Here is an 18,135-nt window from a genome sequence, read left to right as displayed (position 1 = left end):
TATCAACAAAAGGAAAGTCTTTGATGGTGGTTAGGGACAGAGAAACATTACATTTTTCAGAGTGGAGTGTATGTGCACCTTGGTGTAAGTGGAAATCCTAGGTTGCTAGGTACATTGTTAGGAGAGGCATGTGTGTGTATGGTACACGCAAGTGGAGATCTTAGGTGTATGCATATAGCCCAAACTAAGTGGAGTCCTAGGTTGCTAAGCTGGCATGGCAGAGCTCACAATACACAGGTTAGCATTATTCCCAAACCCATGCTCTGCCTACTGTATATCCACCCGCCAGTACTTTCTAGTAAACACCAACTGAAGGAGTGAAGGCCGGTCTCTAGGGCAGTTCTTCCTCCAGTGCATTCCATGGAACATCAGTCCAGCAATACCCTCCAAGGAAGAGTGTTGCCAGGGAAAGGTCTTGGGGCACCACTGTGCATTGTGACCCTGTTGGAGATTCCTGGTGCCCACTAACTGGGAGCTGACTCATTGCATGACTAACAGGCCTGTTTGATTTCCCAAATGTATCCATTAAGACATATCTATTGGACCTATCATTCTTCTAAATCCAACTTTGGAAAGAGTGGTTCTAAAGGAATAGGGGACTAGTTTGCTATTATGTTACCTTTGTAAACAGATGCTCTGAATGCCCCTTGGGGATACTGGTAGCTCCCAGGTCCTAGAAAGACCAGCTTCCCCTTTGCAGTTAGCCTGAGAAGAAATCAGGCAGAGGAGTGCAGATGGAGAAAAGAACTCCACTTGATCCTTTGGGCAGGAGTGACCTGGAGGTGACAGCCCAGAGTGAGTATCTGAAGACAATTTAGGATCAACCTCCATTTAAAGGAAAATGGGTCTATGAAGCATGGGGACACCTGAAGGCACATGGCATTAGATGTAAAGCCATCCTGCTTCCATTCAGAGCAGTACCTCCCACCAGTTGACACCTTGGAAGAGGTCCCGAACATGGGTATGCAGAGGAAACATTTCTGTACCCAATGGCATTCAGTGTGCTAAACAAGATCTGGTGGCTGTCTGATTGAGACCTCATTGTAAGCATGGTCCCCAATTGCTTCTTTTTGCTGCTCCCTTATCAAAAGAGACAGGACAATCAGGCTGACTAATGGGGCAGGTGCCCTTGTGAAAACTATCAGGGATGTTTGATGGGGGCTCAGCAGGGAGAGGAATTGGCCCAGGTGCATGCTTTGGGCTCAGGGAAGCGGCTGTGGAAACTCTCCTCTGCAAAGGAGGCAGGCAAGGCCCTGGTGAGGTCTCAAGCAGCCGTGATACCCTTCCTCCCCACAAAAAGCAAAACCCAGATTGGGGTCTAGAATGTAGGAGCTCTCCTGTGCAAACCAGGCTAACTACATCATTCCCAAACAGTCTGAGAGGAGAGGACCCTGTGCCCTTCTTAGAGAACAAGCTTTCCCAGAGGAGCTAGGAGAGCCAAAGGGAAAAGGAGACTTGGCCTTTGCTCCCAGTTCATAACAGGTGTTCTGGCCTAGAACTAATTGTCTTGCCCTTCTGTGGGCTCTTCCTTTGCTTAATTGCCTGAAGAGATCCTAGATGGCTCAGGCCTCAGGCTTCAGGAAAGACTCTGCTGCTTCCTGGGGCCATGGTTCATCTGCAGAGACCAAGATTGGCTTGATAGGAGCCACGGGAGTGTGAGACTCTGAGCATCTCGGTTGGCTGGGGAGGGGAAACTCTAGAAGAAGACCCCTCCTCTCTCTCCTTTGTAATTCTTTGGCCACCTCAAGGCCAGATTGTCCTGTCTCCTCCTCTAGCCCAAGTCCCAAATCCCATAGGCAACTGATCTGAGGGATAAAACTGATGTCCTCTTCATGAGGGGATCCTTCCCTCCCAGACCCTTCCAGGACTCCATCATAGCCTAGGATGGGATGCCCCCTCCCTGGTATACTCAGCGAATCTTTTGGTGGAGAGGATGTGAATAAGAGGGGCCTTGGGTTGGCCACATCATGGCTGCTGTGGCAGGAGGTGTCATGCCCCTGGGGGAGGAAAACTGGTTGTGTCCTGCCAGTGAGGTGCAGCCGTAGCACTCATTCGGTGTGGAGATTCGTTAGTAAGCCTTTTCCACACTATAGCAGGAGTGCCTGTAGGCCAAAGCTGGTCCTCTGCCCAGAATACTAAATGCACCTATACTGAATGCAGATGTCAAGTCCTCCATCCAATCACGTTCCTTGAAAATGGCCTCAGCATAGGGAAAGGCATTCCAGCATAGAGAAGGACACTCCAGTGAATTTTTAAAAATAATCTTTTTGGGGGGAGGGGCAATGTAGTCAAAGGCAAGAGAGCAAAGAAGGTACAAGGAGACAGTTCTAGAAGTTAAGGAATACTAATGATTATTTGTGACGCCCTGTGGTAAAAAGACTAGCTGCCTTTCAGGTCACTTCTCTATGGAAAAAGAGAATAAAGGCTCCCTGACTGATGGTGGTAGAAAGGTGGGGCCCTGGTGTAGAAACTGTGGAGTGACCATCTAAGGTAAAGACTAAAGAATGGGACTGTGTCCCAGATAGGCTGAGTGCTGAGTCCCTAACTATGGAGAGAGACTCTAGAGACCAGATAGAATCATGCTAAGGAGAATGTAGTCTTTAGTAACAAGACCTAGTATTATGCTTGTACACAGTAGGAGCTCAATCATTGCTGAATGAATTAGCAGATCAAGAGGTCAGGTCAGCAGATTCTACTGAGACTGAGTCTTGGCATGGAGTAGGCATGGTAATTCCAGTGGTTTAGATCATGAGTGTGGCAAAGATCAACACAGGCTTGTGTTCTGAACACCTCTTGTGCTTTGCAGCCTGTGAGGCCCACTGCCTGTAAGCTGAATTAGTTTGCGTCTCTCCAGTTCTGTCTCCTGACCTGTGAGATGAGTATTATACCATTGCAGATTGCCAACTTGAGCTCTTGGGGAAATGCATGGGGTCAGTTAGTGACCGGATCAAGAAAAGGCACCCTGGTTCCCACAGGCCTCCCTTGTCACATGACATCATCACCTCCAATTTCCTGTCAATCCTGCCCTTACACACCAGCCAGCATTTTGTTAACAAAGGAGTCCAAAGGCTGATGGACAGCTTCATCTTTGTTATTCCCCTGCCACCCAGACGTGTAAAACCCCGTCCCATTAAAGTCAGCACCAAAAATATGAGGAAGCACTCTTGGTCCTTAAACATCAGTGTTAGAGGGACAGGGTTCCCATCAGAAAATATTCTATCAAAAAAATAAAAAAGAGGAACACCTGGGATACTGTACAGCAGCTAAGAAAGGCAGCAGAAGTGTGAAAGAAGATCTGGAGAGCTGAAAGAGAGGGTCCTTTCTGGAAGTGTGGAGTTCTCACACTTGGTTTGAATCGGTTCTCAAGGCTCACACAGGACCTCTGTAAAATCTGACCTCTGCTAAAGTAACTTAATCCCTTAATTAACAAATGCACACTTGACGGGGTGGGGAGAGGAAATGACTAAGGGATATAGATGTGAAGTTGGGGGTGAAGATGGGGTTATTTTAGAGGAGAAAGACTGCATCCTAAGTGCTGCATAATGACAGTGTTGGTGTGGCAAGACCTGATACAGGGACGTGGCAGAGTATGTCTTGGAAGGGTTGCAATCCTGGGTCTAACCTAGCTAAAGTTCAGTCAACCTTTGCAACCCAAGAGAAAGGGCCTTGGTTTCCGCATCCTCATTTGTGGATTGGGGATACTGTCCATCTCCCTCCACTGCTGGAAGTAAGGATTACATGCGATTATGGTGTCAGCAGCAAGGACCTGTCCATGGTAGTCACTGTGAACACTTTCTGAGCATCTACCGTGCCCAAAGCACCAGGCTTGGTCTTGTACATGTTTTCCCAGTAACTTCTTACACTGCTACCATGAAGTAGGTGCTGTTTCAAACCTGCATTTAATGGATAAAAAGAGTGACATTAGAAAGATTACTTATTCATAATCTCATGGCCAGGGAAAAAACATCCAAGTACCATTCAAGCAATTCTTTTGATGCCAAAGCCCGTGGCCATAGGCAACCCTAAACATGGCACAGGATGTGTCTGTCAGAGACCTTAACCCTCCTACCCACCCCGGAAGGTTCAGGAGCTGTGTGCAGTCTCTGGCTCTGCCCCCTCCCTAGTACCCTGCAATTTCTTTCCAGACAGGCTCTTTTGTGACCCTGAGACAAGTGCTTATTTACCCCCATCCACTGATCTGCTCCAAAGAGCAGTTCATCTCACCAAGAGGAATGGTGCCAGCATTTCCCAGAGAACCGCTCAGACAATAGCAACAAAAATTCTGTGTTTCTCGCCCAGAGCCACTTTCCAGTAGCATTCTGCAGCAATAACGGCAACATTACTGGCAATAACAGGGGGAACTCTCTCAGGGCACGTGAACTTATGCACAGCTGTAGTGCTGGATGTATAAACCTCCTCTCCTCCTTATGACACTGCAATGCCGTGGATGCCGCTGCTGTGATGCTCTTTGAACTGACAAGGGTCGACAAACTACAGCTACCCCAACACCTGTTTTGTAAACACAGCAATCATGGAAGCCGTCACGCCAGTGTGTTTCTGTGCTGTCTGAGGCTGCTTTTGTACAACAGAGCTGAGCAGTTGCGACAGAGAGCATCCTGCCCTTGGGGCCCAGTGTTTATCCACTGGCCCGTTTCAGAAAACGTTTGCCAGCTCATGGTATAGCTTAGTTAGCTGGGGCCCAAAAACACCGTCTAGTTCTTCAGTATGGCAGGCGAATGGAGGGAGGATCCAACACCTATGCATTCACTATTGTTCACCACCATTGCCAAAGTACCCGATAGAAACAACTCAATATTGGGAATATTTATTCTGGCTCGTGATTTTAGAAGGTTTCTGTCCATCACGGGAGGGCAAGCATGGCTTAAGCTAGTGTTTTACATAGGATCTTCACATCGCAGTAGGCCAGGAAGAAGAGCATCGCAGGAACCAAGGCCTGTGCTACCTTCAAAGACTCACACCTAATGACCAACTTCTACCAGCTATGGCCACCTCCATAAGGTTCCACAGCCTCCCAAAACAGCGCCACCTGCTGGGACCCAAGCATTCAACACCTGTGCCTGCAGGGGACTGAAGGTTCGAATCCAGAGGCCCAGACACAGAACCTGCTTTTCTATTCATCATCTTTGGGTTTATTTCTTTGTGTTCTTAATATAGAAGACATCACTAAGTATCATACCCCTAGCTCCTGACATAGGGAAATCATTAATACAGACAAAATGCCGAACAAATGCATTCTATAAAGGGTAGACTCATTTACAGACTGGCATCCCATTCCCTTCAGACAGTCCTCACCATGTCTCCCTCCTCTCTTCTTTCCTTCCTTCCTTTATAAAGAGAGGAATGGGAAGGCTTCAGGAGAGGCCAAATCGAAGGACTGCCTGGCTGGCTGCATTCTTTCCCCACCCTTCCTCCCTTCCTCGCTTGAAGTCCCTGCTCCAGCAATATTCTGCACCCCTACCTCTGCAGCTTTGCTCACGCCATTCCCCCATGGGGACTGCCCTTCCCTTCATATTTCTCACAACCCTACCCATTGTTCCAGGCCCCCTTTATCTCTTTCAGAAAGTCTTCCTCAAACTCTGGCCATTTACAGAAAACTCCCTGTGCTTGCGCTAGATCAGGATAAGTCTTCTGGTCCTTTCTATTGACTCCTGGCACCCTGAGTGGGAGAACAGTGGCATCATATGAATTGTAATTCAGAGGAATATTTTATCCCATCAAGATTTTAACTCAGTGGGTACCATCATTTATGCACAGGAGAGAGCTGCCCAAAGACTTCCCCCACTCATCTGAGGACTCACACAGCCCTGCTTCATCTCTAATAGTAACTGACACTTACCTGGGGCTGTGCCAGGCCAGAGATGGCTACTCTTCATGCATTATTGCATTCAAAGATGACTTTTGACCTCCAGGTCTCATGGGGTATTATGAAGACTGAGTGTGAAGAGGCTGCATTAGAAGCTATATGCCCAGATGCCTCCTTTGATCTCAGAGGCCTTTGCCAAGGTCCCCCTTCCTCTCCACAGGTACCAATTTCATTCATAAATGGTGGAGAGGTGGACCGCATGCTTGGATGCATTCTTCAGAGTATGTATCAAGACAATGCAAACTGTTTTGAGTTACTGTCTTGTAGAAGAGACACAGTAGGATTCGTCAAGACAGTATATTAAATAAGCCATGATCCTCACTGAGCAAAATGCTTCTTGACATTGGCACTAGGGTGAAAACATTCTCTGATTTCAATGCAACAAGATTTGGAAAAACCATGGAAGGATACTTGATTTCTGCAACTAACCTTATCTCTGACTTTAGATACTGTTATCAGTCTTGACTCCCTGAGAACTTGAGATCTGCTATTTGCTTTATATCTTATTTACCTTATATATTATTCATATTTTCCAGCAATTTTTCCACTGCAGGTAATGAAACTATATATATATCATCCTGTGGATGTGTGTGTGGGGAGTGTGTAAACATATCAACTCATAAAAAGAAAGGCTTTCAGGGACTCAGAGTGGCATCAGGTCTACATCTCAACCCCTCCTCTGCTTCCCTCCATGGAGTAAATCCAAGCAGACATTCATTATTGTCATCATTGTTGTAAGCCTCGGACTTACAACATTCTCTTTCTATGTTGAACAACAAGACTCTCATTGCTAAGCATTCCAACAGAGTCTCAGGTTAGATTCACTGGATCAACCTGAGTCTTCAGGACTCCTGGGACATTGAATGTTGGAATACACTGATTAGGAGCTAGGTCTGTGTCCTGGTGTCCAAATTTGACATGAAAGAGGTGTCCCTAGCCTGCTTGAGCCCCATGGACTGAGATTAGGTCTGGTGTGACTGCCAGACTATGGAGAAAGAATGCAGGGTGGAAATAATAGCAGTCCGTGACAATGTGCCGTTGATTCGGGGTCTTGTCACCTGCTTCTGGGCGTGCTTTGGATTTCCTTCCTCTCTCTTTCTTTCATCTTCCTGCAAAACTTCTGTTTAACCTTGCAAAGCAAGCTCCAATGAAACAGTGTGTGAGAAGCACTTCCTCTCTCTCCCCTCTCCCTCCCATATCCCCATTTCTAGCCTTCCACCCAGGTCCCTCCCCTCCACCCTCTGAACACTTGTAGAATGAATAGAATCCTGTTCAATTTTGAATCCACAGGTCCAGACACTGGGAATGGGAGATAATACTTACTCCCTGAAGCTTTGGTCCCACTAATGAATCAACTGGTTCTGCACACAGCCCTCTAATGTGGTTATTGTTGATTTTCATCCACTTTTCCAGTTTGAAAATGAAATCATCCTCAAGCTGGACCATGAGGTAGAAGGAGGCCGGGGTGATGAGCAGTACATGCAGCTGCTGGAGTCCATGTAAGTTCAGGCTGGAGGACCAGGAAGTCTGTGAAGGGCTGGCCACGGGTAGAGGGTTCTGACTGCAGCGTCTTGAGAAGCTTGTGTTCCTGGGGAGACTCTCCCAGCAGTTCATGGTGCTGAAGTAACTGGTTTTTTTTGGAGGAAACCACACATTTTCCAGGAAGTAGTTGTGCCTTGGTATTGGTGGGATGGGCTGGATAAAAAGAAACATGGTTGTGTTGGAAAGAGAAAAGAAGCTGCCAGTGTGAACACAGCCCTTTAGATCTGAAGTGTGGAGTAATTACTGCCATTTTTCCTTTTCCATTTTTTGACAAATTTGTTTGTGAGCAGCTTACATTGTGTTTTTCTCTGATCAGGTTTACTGTCTTGGATCCACATTTCACTGGGTGGTCCCCTAAGTTTAGGGAAGTAAGGACATTGTCAAAGGATGCCAGGAAGAGCTGGGCCCTGTAGGACTTAATGTCTAAGCTCGGAGCAGGCACTGGGCCCTACAAGACTTAGTGTCCAGTCCCAGGGCAGGCACTGGGTCCTACAAGACTTATTGTCCAGTCCCAGGGCAGGCACTGGGTCCTACAAGACTTATTGTCCAGTCCCAGGGCAGGCACTGGGCCCTGCAAGACTTAAGTGCCCAGTCCCAGGGCAGGCACTGGGCCCTGCAAGACTTAGTGTCCAGTCCCAGGGCAGGCACTGGGCCCTGAAGGACTGAGTGTCCAGTCCCGGGGCAGGCACTATGCAGGAGATAGCACTCAGCAGGACTGGACTTGAAGTCAAGACATTTTTGTTTTGTTTTCACAAATGTTTAGTTATAATTCACATACCATGCTGTCTACCCAGAGTGCACTGCTCACTGATTCAGTGTGTTTACTGAGCTGAGCAACCACCATAACAATTAATATTAGACCATTTTCATTACTCTGCAAAAGGAGCCTGCCTTCCTCAAGCACACCTGCTCTATACACATATGCATGCATATAGAAATCCACTCCCCATTCCTTAGCCCCATGCTGCCGTGACTACTTTCTGACTCTGGATTATCTGTTGTGGATGTTTCCTAGACTATGGCCCTTTGTGACCCACTGCTCACTCATTCCTTTTTGTCTTTCAATAACCCGCTGATGGTTATTTAGGCTGTATCTCCTTTGTTCTTAGATTGACTCTGCCATGAGCACAGAAGTATAGTACCTTAGTGTAGAATTGCAAGGTCACAGGGAGATCAGGACAAAGGTCATTAGCCTTTTGAGGTGACAGCAGACACACCAAGGCACAGCTCCACATCCTTTCCCACTGGCCAAGCAGGGGGGCTCCAACACCTCCACTTCCTGTGTCACCTGTTAACATCTGTCCTATCCATTATAGCCACGATTATAAGAGCGTGCCGAAGGCCCTTGTGATCTGATCTCCATTTCCACAGTGGCTGAGGATATTGAACACTTTTCTGGGGCTTATCATCTACTTGTATCTTTGGGGGTGGGGGAACATTGCATTGACTCCTGGCTGCTCTACTTTGCAGCTGTAGGACTCTGGACAAATGGCACAACCCCTCTGGCCTCAGTATCCCCGTTTCTAAAGGGGGAACAATAAGCTCCTGTGGTTATTTTGAAGACTGAGTAATTAGGAAGCATCTGGTACACAGCAGGTACATGTTTAATGAATGTGCTTTGGTCCCTCGGCCTGGATCCCAGTTCCTGTCATTGGCTGCCTGGTAATTGCCCTGCCTGAGAGGCCTTCTCTTGAGACTTAGGAGGACGGTCAGGCATCCCAATTTCCTGTCCTCTGTGTTCACTGAGGCTCTGGTGTGGCTCTGCTTTTGGCCTCTTTCCTCAATCCTCTCTGAGTGTTTGCCTTTCATGGCAAAGGCAAACAAAAAGCTTTGCCCTGGCCCCCCTATCATGGTCCTCACCCCGCCCCGCCCTTCATGGTCAGAGCCCAGCAGGAACATCGGAGCCCCTGGAGGCGTGGTCTCAGCTGGCCCTGGCTCTGCCTGATGCTGTACACAGGTTTCCTATACACCTGTATTGCACACCAGATCCACTAGGGGAGAGTTGGGAGAACCCCCGGAGAATATCTGATTCTTCAGGGCCAGAAATCAGTGCTTATCTCAAAGTTCTGAGAGGGAAAAATCTAAATATTGACCAGAAGCTGCGCACACACACACACACACACACACACACACACACACACACACACACACACACACCCGTTTGCTCTGGCAATTTCCATTTCTCTAAGCAGAAGGAACCCCCGTAGTGGCAGGCTTCAGACTACCAGCGGGGCTCGCAAAAGCCTTTCTGAGTGATTCTTTGTCAAAGGAGTCCTTGGCGGTCAGGGAAATTAAAGGCAGCTCATTATTTTCCTCCTGAGATGGAGGTGTGAATGATTTTTACACGAAATAAAACAGGCCAAACACGGGAGTCAGGGCCTCCTCAGAATGGCCAAGGGCCCTGGTCCCTGCTCCTTCTTCCAAACCTCCCTGAGCCTCAGTTTCTCTGCCTATAAATTAGAGGTAAATATATAGTCCACCCCTTACATGTTTGCTCAGGGCTGAATGGGAAGGTCTGGAGGGTGTTCCTCACGATTGCTTTTCTTTCTTGGCTTCTTTTAGTTTCATTTCATTAACATAGTTACCAATGCCCAGTAGATAGTGTAAGTGCATTGGCTTCTATTGTTACTATCGCCCAAGTGGAATACAACGTAGTCACTGGAAACCCTGAGGCTGCTCATCTTTCTCCAGTTTGGTCCCCCCAGTTCCTATAGCACTTCCTTCCAGTCCCTCCTTCAGGACCTGAGCTGGATTAGAACCTCTCTGGACAGATCCAGCCTTCTGGTTCAGCTTAGAAGGTAGATGGTGCTTTTGTGACTAGAACAGGACTTCCTGTCCTATGCCAGCTCTAGTTTTGAATCAAGGGACAAAGCTTAGGCATGGAGTGAGGCTGAGTCCTGGTCCCCACATGCCTTTGTACAGCACACAGGCACTACAGACTTACAGAGCACCCCAGTCCTCTCTACCCTCAGAGCTCTCTTCCTACCTTAGATGGAATAATGAGACCTCTCCCTCTAGAGGCCTCCTATGCTAAGTGTTTTAGTCCCAAGGCCTTGACCTGCAAAGGTGATGTCAGCACACTCCATCCACTGAGGGAGCAGTCATCCACATGGACCCACAATCCCCACAGCTTTCTTATTGTCACTTAAGACTGCTGTGGGATTCAAAGGAGAGAGTTGTGTGACCTTGACAGGACAGCCATCAGAACCCAGCCCCAAAGGCTTCACATTTCACATATGGTTTGGGGGGTCAACCTAATGACTGCCTTAAGGAATTTCGGGGTTCAGACAGGATAAATAGTGAAACAGGCTTAGCATGGTGTGGGGTGGGGGCAGGCAGTTCTTAGTGCAGAGAGGTATGATTGCACCCTGGAGTTCATTTTTATCCTCTGATGAACTAGGACCTCCAGGTGGCTGGCTCTTGATGTTCTCCAAACCCATAGTTTGTAGAACAATACAGTGTTGTTGAGTGGGTAAATGGTTAAGTGATATCTAACCACCCAGATCACCAATCATCTACAGTGTGAGCAGCCTTCCTGCCTCACTCCAAAAGAACAGACACTAAAACACTCAAGACAAATCTTTTGAACAGTTGTGTCTACAGGGTAGCCCAGGACACTGAAGCATTGGAGCTAGGTAGCAGGGTCTCAGATTCCAGCCCAGAGTACTGAATCAGACTCCATGAGAAGAGTGCTCAGATGATGCTCACCCAGGTTGGAGTGTGCAAAGTTGATTGTGGAGGTGGTCCCCAATGCTAGCTAAACACTAGAATGACCTGGAGAGCCTCAGAACAAATCATTGCTGCCCAGGCCTTCAGAGGTTCCAAAGATGTGGCTTGGTCTGGGCATGGCTTTGTGAAAGTTCCCCCAGATATTCTAGCATGGTGGTGGGCTGAGAACTCTTGTTCTGGCCAGGCTTGAACCTGGGTGTGACCTTTGCCTGGCATCCCACATGAAATGTTGGGCAGAGTCTGGCTGAATTATCCTCAGGGGGGAGAGTAGGGCTGGAAGTGCCTGTCTCGGAGAAGTAGGTACAGCTGCAGCTGAACCAGACAGGTGTAAATCACAGGCCGTTTGGATTGCTTGTTGAGAGGCGGGAACAAGTGCTTTTCCCAGGGGAAGATGGATGTGCTTGATCCCAGCCACAGCTGGAGATGTCACCTCCTTTCAGTCAGGCATGGCTTCTGGAATGAAATGACCCTCTGAAGTCTTTGTTGTTTTTGTTTGTTTGTTTGTTTTTCTTTCTCCTGAGATCTCTTGGGGACTTCCACTGCCCAGAGGAAAATGACAAGAAACAAATCCAGCAGCTTGGGTGACCTTTGACACCCAACAACATACTGCAACGTCTGTGGGAAAAAAATCTCTTCCCAAATCGATGTGATTGGCTTTGTTACGAAGGTCACCCCTTACACTTCCAGCTGTCCTTTGAACCTTTCTCTGCCTCAACTTCATCTTCTGTAGCTGGGGTGGAAGAATTTTTAGTTGTTGAGATTCCCATGAGAATTTCTCAAGGGCTCTACACAATACCCGGCTGGCACATGTGATTGATAGTAATGTCACCGTCCCAAGTTTACCTTGTTCGTCTTCCACCCCAACTTGCAGGGACAGGCATAGACTGGTGTCACTCTCTCCACACTACACCTAGTATAGTATTTAGCAGCTGATAAGTATTTTAGGAATGGCACAGGTAAAAAATTTATATTGATTTTATAAAGTTTTTTTTTTTTTCAGCCAACACTCCCATGCTTAAATAGGAAACAAAGCATTTCCCTTTGTTCTTTACCTGGGCCCCTCACCAGAAGGGACCACAATTCAGTGGCTGGTGTTTCTCCTTCCTGATACCTTGTGGGCTTGAACACACAGTATTGGGTGATTGAGACAGGGATGCTAGAGTCAAGCTACTGATATTTACCAACTGTGTGACCTTGAGCGAGTTAGGTACCTTGCCTTCCCTTAGTATCCCTATGCATAAGAATCTCATCTCATTAGACCACGATGAGACATTAAACAAGTTCATCTTTTTATGATGCTAAGAACAGCACTAGGGACATGGTCAGTTCTGAAACAACTAAATAAATAGAAATAAACTTGTTTGGGTATTTACGCATCTCATTTAGCCATATGTTTTATAGAGCTTTTTATGTCAATACCAATTCCTTCCTTAATACTTTTTAATGGCTTCATAGAACCATGTTGTGTGAAAAATACCTCAATGTACTTAGCCATTTTCTAGTTGATGGGCACTTCAGATGGTCTCAGCTGTTTCACTATCTGGTACAATTTAAAAGCCCTATAGATATACCCTGGTGTAGTTTTGGAAATATTTCTACAGTGCACACTCCTATAGGGAAGACATCATGAAGTAGAAGATATACACATATAATGTGTTGCTCGATGTTGTGAAAATCACTACCCAAGATAGTCACCCTGCCATACTCCTAGTGTGGATGTAAATGTAACCATCCCCCGCCCACACACTACTGGCCACATGGGAATTTTTTTATTTTTATTTTTTCCCATTCTGATAGTATAAGAATATTTGTTGTGCTGTATGGATAGATTGGTTTTTGGGTGAAGAAAATATGCCAGCCCAGAGCTTGGGTTCACTGGCCACTTGTGTAGTGTTGCATGCAACAACCACACAGTTTGCTGGTGTGAACACAGCAGCCTTCTCGCCTCACAGCCTGATGGAGTGCACAGCAGAGCACCCGACCATTGCCAAGTCGGTGGAGAACTTTGTGAGCTTGGTCAAAGGGCTGCTGGAGAAGTTGCTGGATTACCGGGGAGTGATGACGGACGAGAGCAAAGACAACCGTATGAGCTGCACAGTGAACCTGCTGGTGAGTGACTGCCAGGTCCCCAGGGACTACGTTGGATCCATATCCTCCTGCAGGCTAAGCTTGGGTCTCCCCTCTGCTCCTGGAAGAGAAGCAGAGCTATCTGCTGTGGAACTTAGACAAAGGCAGTTAAAATCCCAGCTCGGCATCTGTGCTCTGTGTCTTGAGGTTTTCTGTACCTTTGTCTCCTTATATATGAAGTTGGTGGTACACAGATCTCCTTTAAGGACTTCATATATCCCACAGAAGGAAGATAACATTGTAGCCAGGGCATTCCACGTGCCACCTGCCATTCCTGGAGCTCTGAAAATACAAACCCTGCCCCTCCAGCTCCGCTGTGTGGCCGCTCCTGTCTGATGGGGACTCTTTTATAACAGCTTAGATACTGCCATTGATTTTTCAGAATGCCAAAGGGACTTTAAAAATCCTGACTACAGCAGAAAGGAATTCAATGCTAATAACTCCACCAGGCCCGATTTACATAAACAGCACGGAGAGGGCTTTTCCAGTTTCTCTCTAAGGAAGGTCAAGAGATGGTTGGAAAAACTGACTATCACCAGCCAGGCCAGGATGTTCCTGGGACAGGGACATCCAAAGCAGTAAGAGAGGAGTAGTGCATGGGACTGTGGTCAGTGAAGGGCATGCAGATGAGTACTTCCGGCCCGCTGCCTGCAGGGCCTGGAACAAGTCACACACCCTTCCCTAAGCCGCAAGAGCGTGCGGATGCTCATATCCCACAGTGGCTCTTAGATTGGCTCAGAATCTGTAAGGACTTGCTTTTAATTGTCCCAAGACTAGGACCTCCAGTGGCAGAGTCCAGGCCAACTACCAGTCTAAACAACCCCTACCTGGAAAGACGGCTCAGCAGGTAAGAGCACTTGTTGCTCTTCTAGAAGACCCAAGTTCAGTTCCCAACAGCCTGTTCACAACTGCCTGTAACTTCAGTTCTATGGGATCTGACACCCCCTTATGGCTCCTATGGACACTGACATACATGTGGCATATCCTCACACAGACACATAAGTTAAAAAAAAAAGGTAAACAGCTCCTAAGAACCAGGCTTAGTGGAATACACCTGCAATCCCAGGAGACTAATGTGGGAAGATGATATATTTGAGACCAGTTTGGAGCTATATAGTGAGACAACCTTAAAAAACAGCAACAACAAAAAGTAATTTTTAAACAAAAACAAAACAACAAACAAAAGGCATCTAAGCTGGCACTGGGGTATCGTCTACTGGACACTGTCAAGTTCAAGTGCTTTGGCTACGTAACTCCAGAAGGTTCTGTGAAGTTAGAATAGGCTTTTGAGCATCTATATTTAAGCCAGGCTGGCTACCCTTTAAAGTAGACTGTCCCAGTCTTGGCAACCTGCCACTCAGTCCAGCAAACAGCTTGCTGTATTCCCTAATATGTGACGACTGAGACACCTGCTCTGTCCCTTACAGTTGGGAAGAAGCTTGCAGAGCAAAGCCTCCCGGGGAGGCTGTAGGGTGCATTCAGCAAAGTGAACTTCTTGCTCCCTCTTGGGATTCCCAAATAGTAAGCAGCCATCTTTCTCTCATCCCCCATCGTCGTATTCTCTTTCCCCAAAGCCCTGCAAAGAGAAGCACTCAATACTGTTTTATTTTTTCTCCCCACCTAGAATTTCTACAAAGACAACAACCGGGAGGAGATGTACATAAGGTAAGATTTTTATCGTAAACCTCGGCCTCTGTACCTCTCTGCTCAGCGTCCATGGCTGCTCCTGCCACCTCTTGGTGTTCTGATGCCTCTCAGCTTCCCAAGACTTGGTGGCACTGTCTGTTCTCCTATGGTCATCCCCACGAAACTGCCGGGAGCACTCAGACTGCCTGTTGTCCTACTCTGTGTGTGTCCCCTAAACCAGGTCCTTTGAGCTGTGCACTCATATGCTTCTGCCATGGGACAGCATGGGAAATCCTCCGTGTCTCAGGCACATGGTAAGCCCTTGGCTAACTGGCTTTGGAAGGAAAAAAAAGGGGATGGTGAGATGCCTCAGCAGGTAATGGTGCTTGTTTCCAACCCCGTGAAGACTGAGTTCATCCCTGGGACCCACATAATGAAACAGTGAACCTCTGACCTCCACACATGGGCTGTGACACATGTGCTCCCTTCTACACACATACCACACACATGTACTCAACAAAGTAGATGTGATAGGAAAATAAATAAATGAATGAATGGGAGAGAAATACCGAATGGCATGATGTCTCCTTCCTGATAGACATTTACTAGATATTTAAGTTTATCATGAGAAGATTTTCTGAGGACATTAGCCTGGAGCAAAAATATTCCTTTGCCAATTTTCTCAGAATCTCATACTTTTCCTGTAAAAAACTGTATTACTGTTATTTTTTTTACCCATTATAAAAATAACACAGACTTTTTTAATCAAAACAAAAAACCTCATAAAATACAGACTAGCAAAACAAAATATGAAATAAGTTTCTAAAATACCTACATATTTTTCAGACTTCTTATGCTTATATATACATCCAATTCTGTGCATATGCTATTTTTGCAAAACTAGAGTTATACTGCTAATAATTTACTTCTTGCATTTTCTCATTTGACAAGATATATTTCAGAATCATTTGTAATGAAACCATAAAAGTTCCTTTCTAGACTATGCTGTCATTTACATAGCCAATCCTGTGTTGTCGAACAGTTCCATAGTTTCCAACATTTTTCTACAATAAATAGCAACAAAGGATTCTTGGCCTCTCTGCTCCTTCCTGTGAGTCCACAGCCGTGCATGCTCTGTCAAAAGCTGACCCTGGACGTCTAAACTCACTCTGCTCTGACCACCATGTTTAGGTTCTTTCTTTATTTCTTTTAGGTTCTTATTTACTTTAGTCCAGTTGTGTGGAGAAAAAGTCATTCCACAGGCTGTCCTGAGCTTTGTAACACATGAAACTTCGGGGTCTGCAGGGCCAGAGCAGCCTTTTGAGATGACTCACCCCAGTCACTGTTACGGTTTTTCTCTATTAAAAAAAATTAATTCTGCCTTCTGCTCTGGGGTGAGATGAGAGACTGTAGGTTACATGCCCTGTACAGGCTTTCCTCTCTCCAAACTCTTCCACTTTTTTCCACTTCAGAAGAACAGATGGTAAGTCCCAGACCCCCACAGGCTTGGAGATCAGGGCCTGTGTTAATCTAGGAAAGCCGCCATATTGGCCTACTCCAGACGTTGTAGACAGGCAATGGATGTTCTGGAAGCCTGCTCTGTTTGGCAAATATAGTATTTAAAACACTTTTAATCAGTTGCCAACATTTTTAAATCTAGAGACTTTATAAAAATCAACAGTTCTTTTTCCTGTAAAGCTCAGAAGTTGTCCCAACATTGTCCCCTCATTCCATTCTGACAGTTGTCACCTCATTGGGTGGTGGCTATGAGATTCTCTGTTCCCTATGGTACCCCACTCAAGTATGCAGAGGCATCAGACTCAGCAGCCCTGGTGAGCTCATTAAAATGTCTTCTTTGGGGCTGTATAGCAGATGGCTAGGCCCTCAAGTTAACAAAGAAGAGGAGTGGGGTCTCTTAGTCAGTTCAGGAGTTGCCATAGCAGGGGGAGGTCTCCCTTGGGACACTTTCCTAGAGGTTGTTGAGCTCAGACATCAAGGGGGTCTAATGGGTTGGTCAGGAATCAATGAGATAGGATTGAGCCATATATATAGAATAGGTTCTTCCAAATTCCAAGCTCTATATGGAGGCCATGTGCAATTTCACTGATGACTGCTATCAGCAGAGCATTGTGGGTTAGGGAAGAGAGTGGAAAGATTGCTGCAGAGGTAAAAACAGCATTCTTTCTCTCTCTCCCTCTGTTCTAATAGGCCTCAGGTTTTTCATCTTAAGATCAATGCTGGCAGAGTGAGTTGAATCTTTCTGCCAAGGCTGCCTCCCCCATTACCATCTACCCAGCTCAATTGTGTGGCTAGAAATCTTTTGTGTTAGTCAGCATCCCGTCACTGTGACAGAATTTCTGAGAAAATGAACTTATGATAAAGTTCTATTTTGACTCTTTGGTTGAGAATCTTTAGTCCAGTGTTACTTAGTATCATTGGACCTGAAATCGTAGTTCACTGCCTGTGATAGCAAATGTGGAATCAATTATCAACAATTTATCAGGGCTCCTCACCTTGGCTCTTGGTTCTGCTCTTAGTTCCTTTCCACAGGATTTTCCTCAGGGTTCAGAACTGGAATAGTACTTGCAAAGAGACAGGAGGTGGGAATGTCAGTGCGTTGTCCCAATAGTGGATTGTCTCTGTGGACCGCTCAAGGCCTCTCTACCCTTTCTGTTTCTCCTGTCCTACTCTCTTTTCTGTGTTACCAGAGCACTCCAAAGAGAGGACAGGAGGTCCCTTTATGAATGTCATGCTCAAGGACTCTTACAGTGACTGAGCCCGTACTCAAGCTTGCACCCCATCACTTCCTTGTGTTAGCATGTGACTCCTGACAAGCCACTTGTATTTCCGTCCTTTACTTCCATATCATATCACACTGGCCAAATCCTTCTATATCACATTGAATTCTGTCTTGGATAGCTCCTAACTTCAGGCTCTTTTTTTTTTCCTTCATCAGAATATGAAATCCCTAATGGACCCGTGACATAGGGTTGTCATGAGGATTAGATTATTCAAGGCATTTAAAACACTTAGCACAAAGCTGGGCATCATAGTACACACCTGTAATCCCAGCATGTAGAAGAGTGTCATAGGAGGATTATGAATTTGAAACCAGTCTGGCCTACATAGTAAGTCCTAGGCTAGCCTGAGCTACATAGCAAGACATTGTTTCAGGAGCAAAATGGGAGAAGTCACTTAGCATAGTACCTGGTGCATACTAAGGGTCC

General features: G+C 46.4%; 1 protein-coding gene across 1 annotated transcript in view; it reads left to right on the top strand.

The window, feature by feature from the left end:
- Positions 1 to 18,135, top strand: part of Dock2 (dedicator of cytokinesis 2) — a 419,530-nt gene that overhangs the window by 363,720 nt on the left and 37,675 nt on the right. Inside the window, exons 34-36 of the mRNA XM_052759023.1 lie at positions 7,298 to 7,383; positions 13,108 to 13,264; positions 14,907 to 14,947. Of these exons, the coding sequence (XP_052614983.1) occupies positions 7,298 to 7,383; positions 13,108 to 13,264; positions 14,907 to 14,947 (284 nt within the window). The remainder of the gene's footprint in view (positions 1 to 7,297; positions 7,384 to 13,107; positions 13,265 to 14,906; positions 14,948 to 18,135) is intronic.

This window comes from Peromyscus californicus, unplaced genomic scaffold, assembly GCF_007827085.1.
Source record: "Peromyscus californicus insignis strain IS unplaced genomic scaffold, ASM782708v3 Scaffold_3__1_contigs__length_106647218, whole genome shotgun sequence".
Classification (NCBI taxonomy): Eukaryota; Metazoa; Chordata; class Mammalia; order Rodentia; family Cricetidae; genus Peromyscus; species Peromyscus californicus.
Note: the sequence above shows the minus strand (reverse complement) of the source record. Positions and strands in the feature narration are given on the sequence as shown.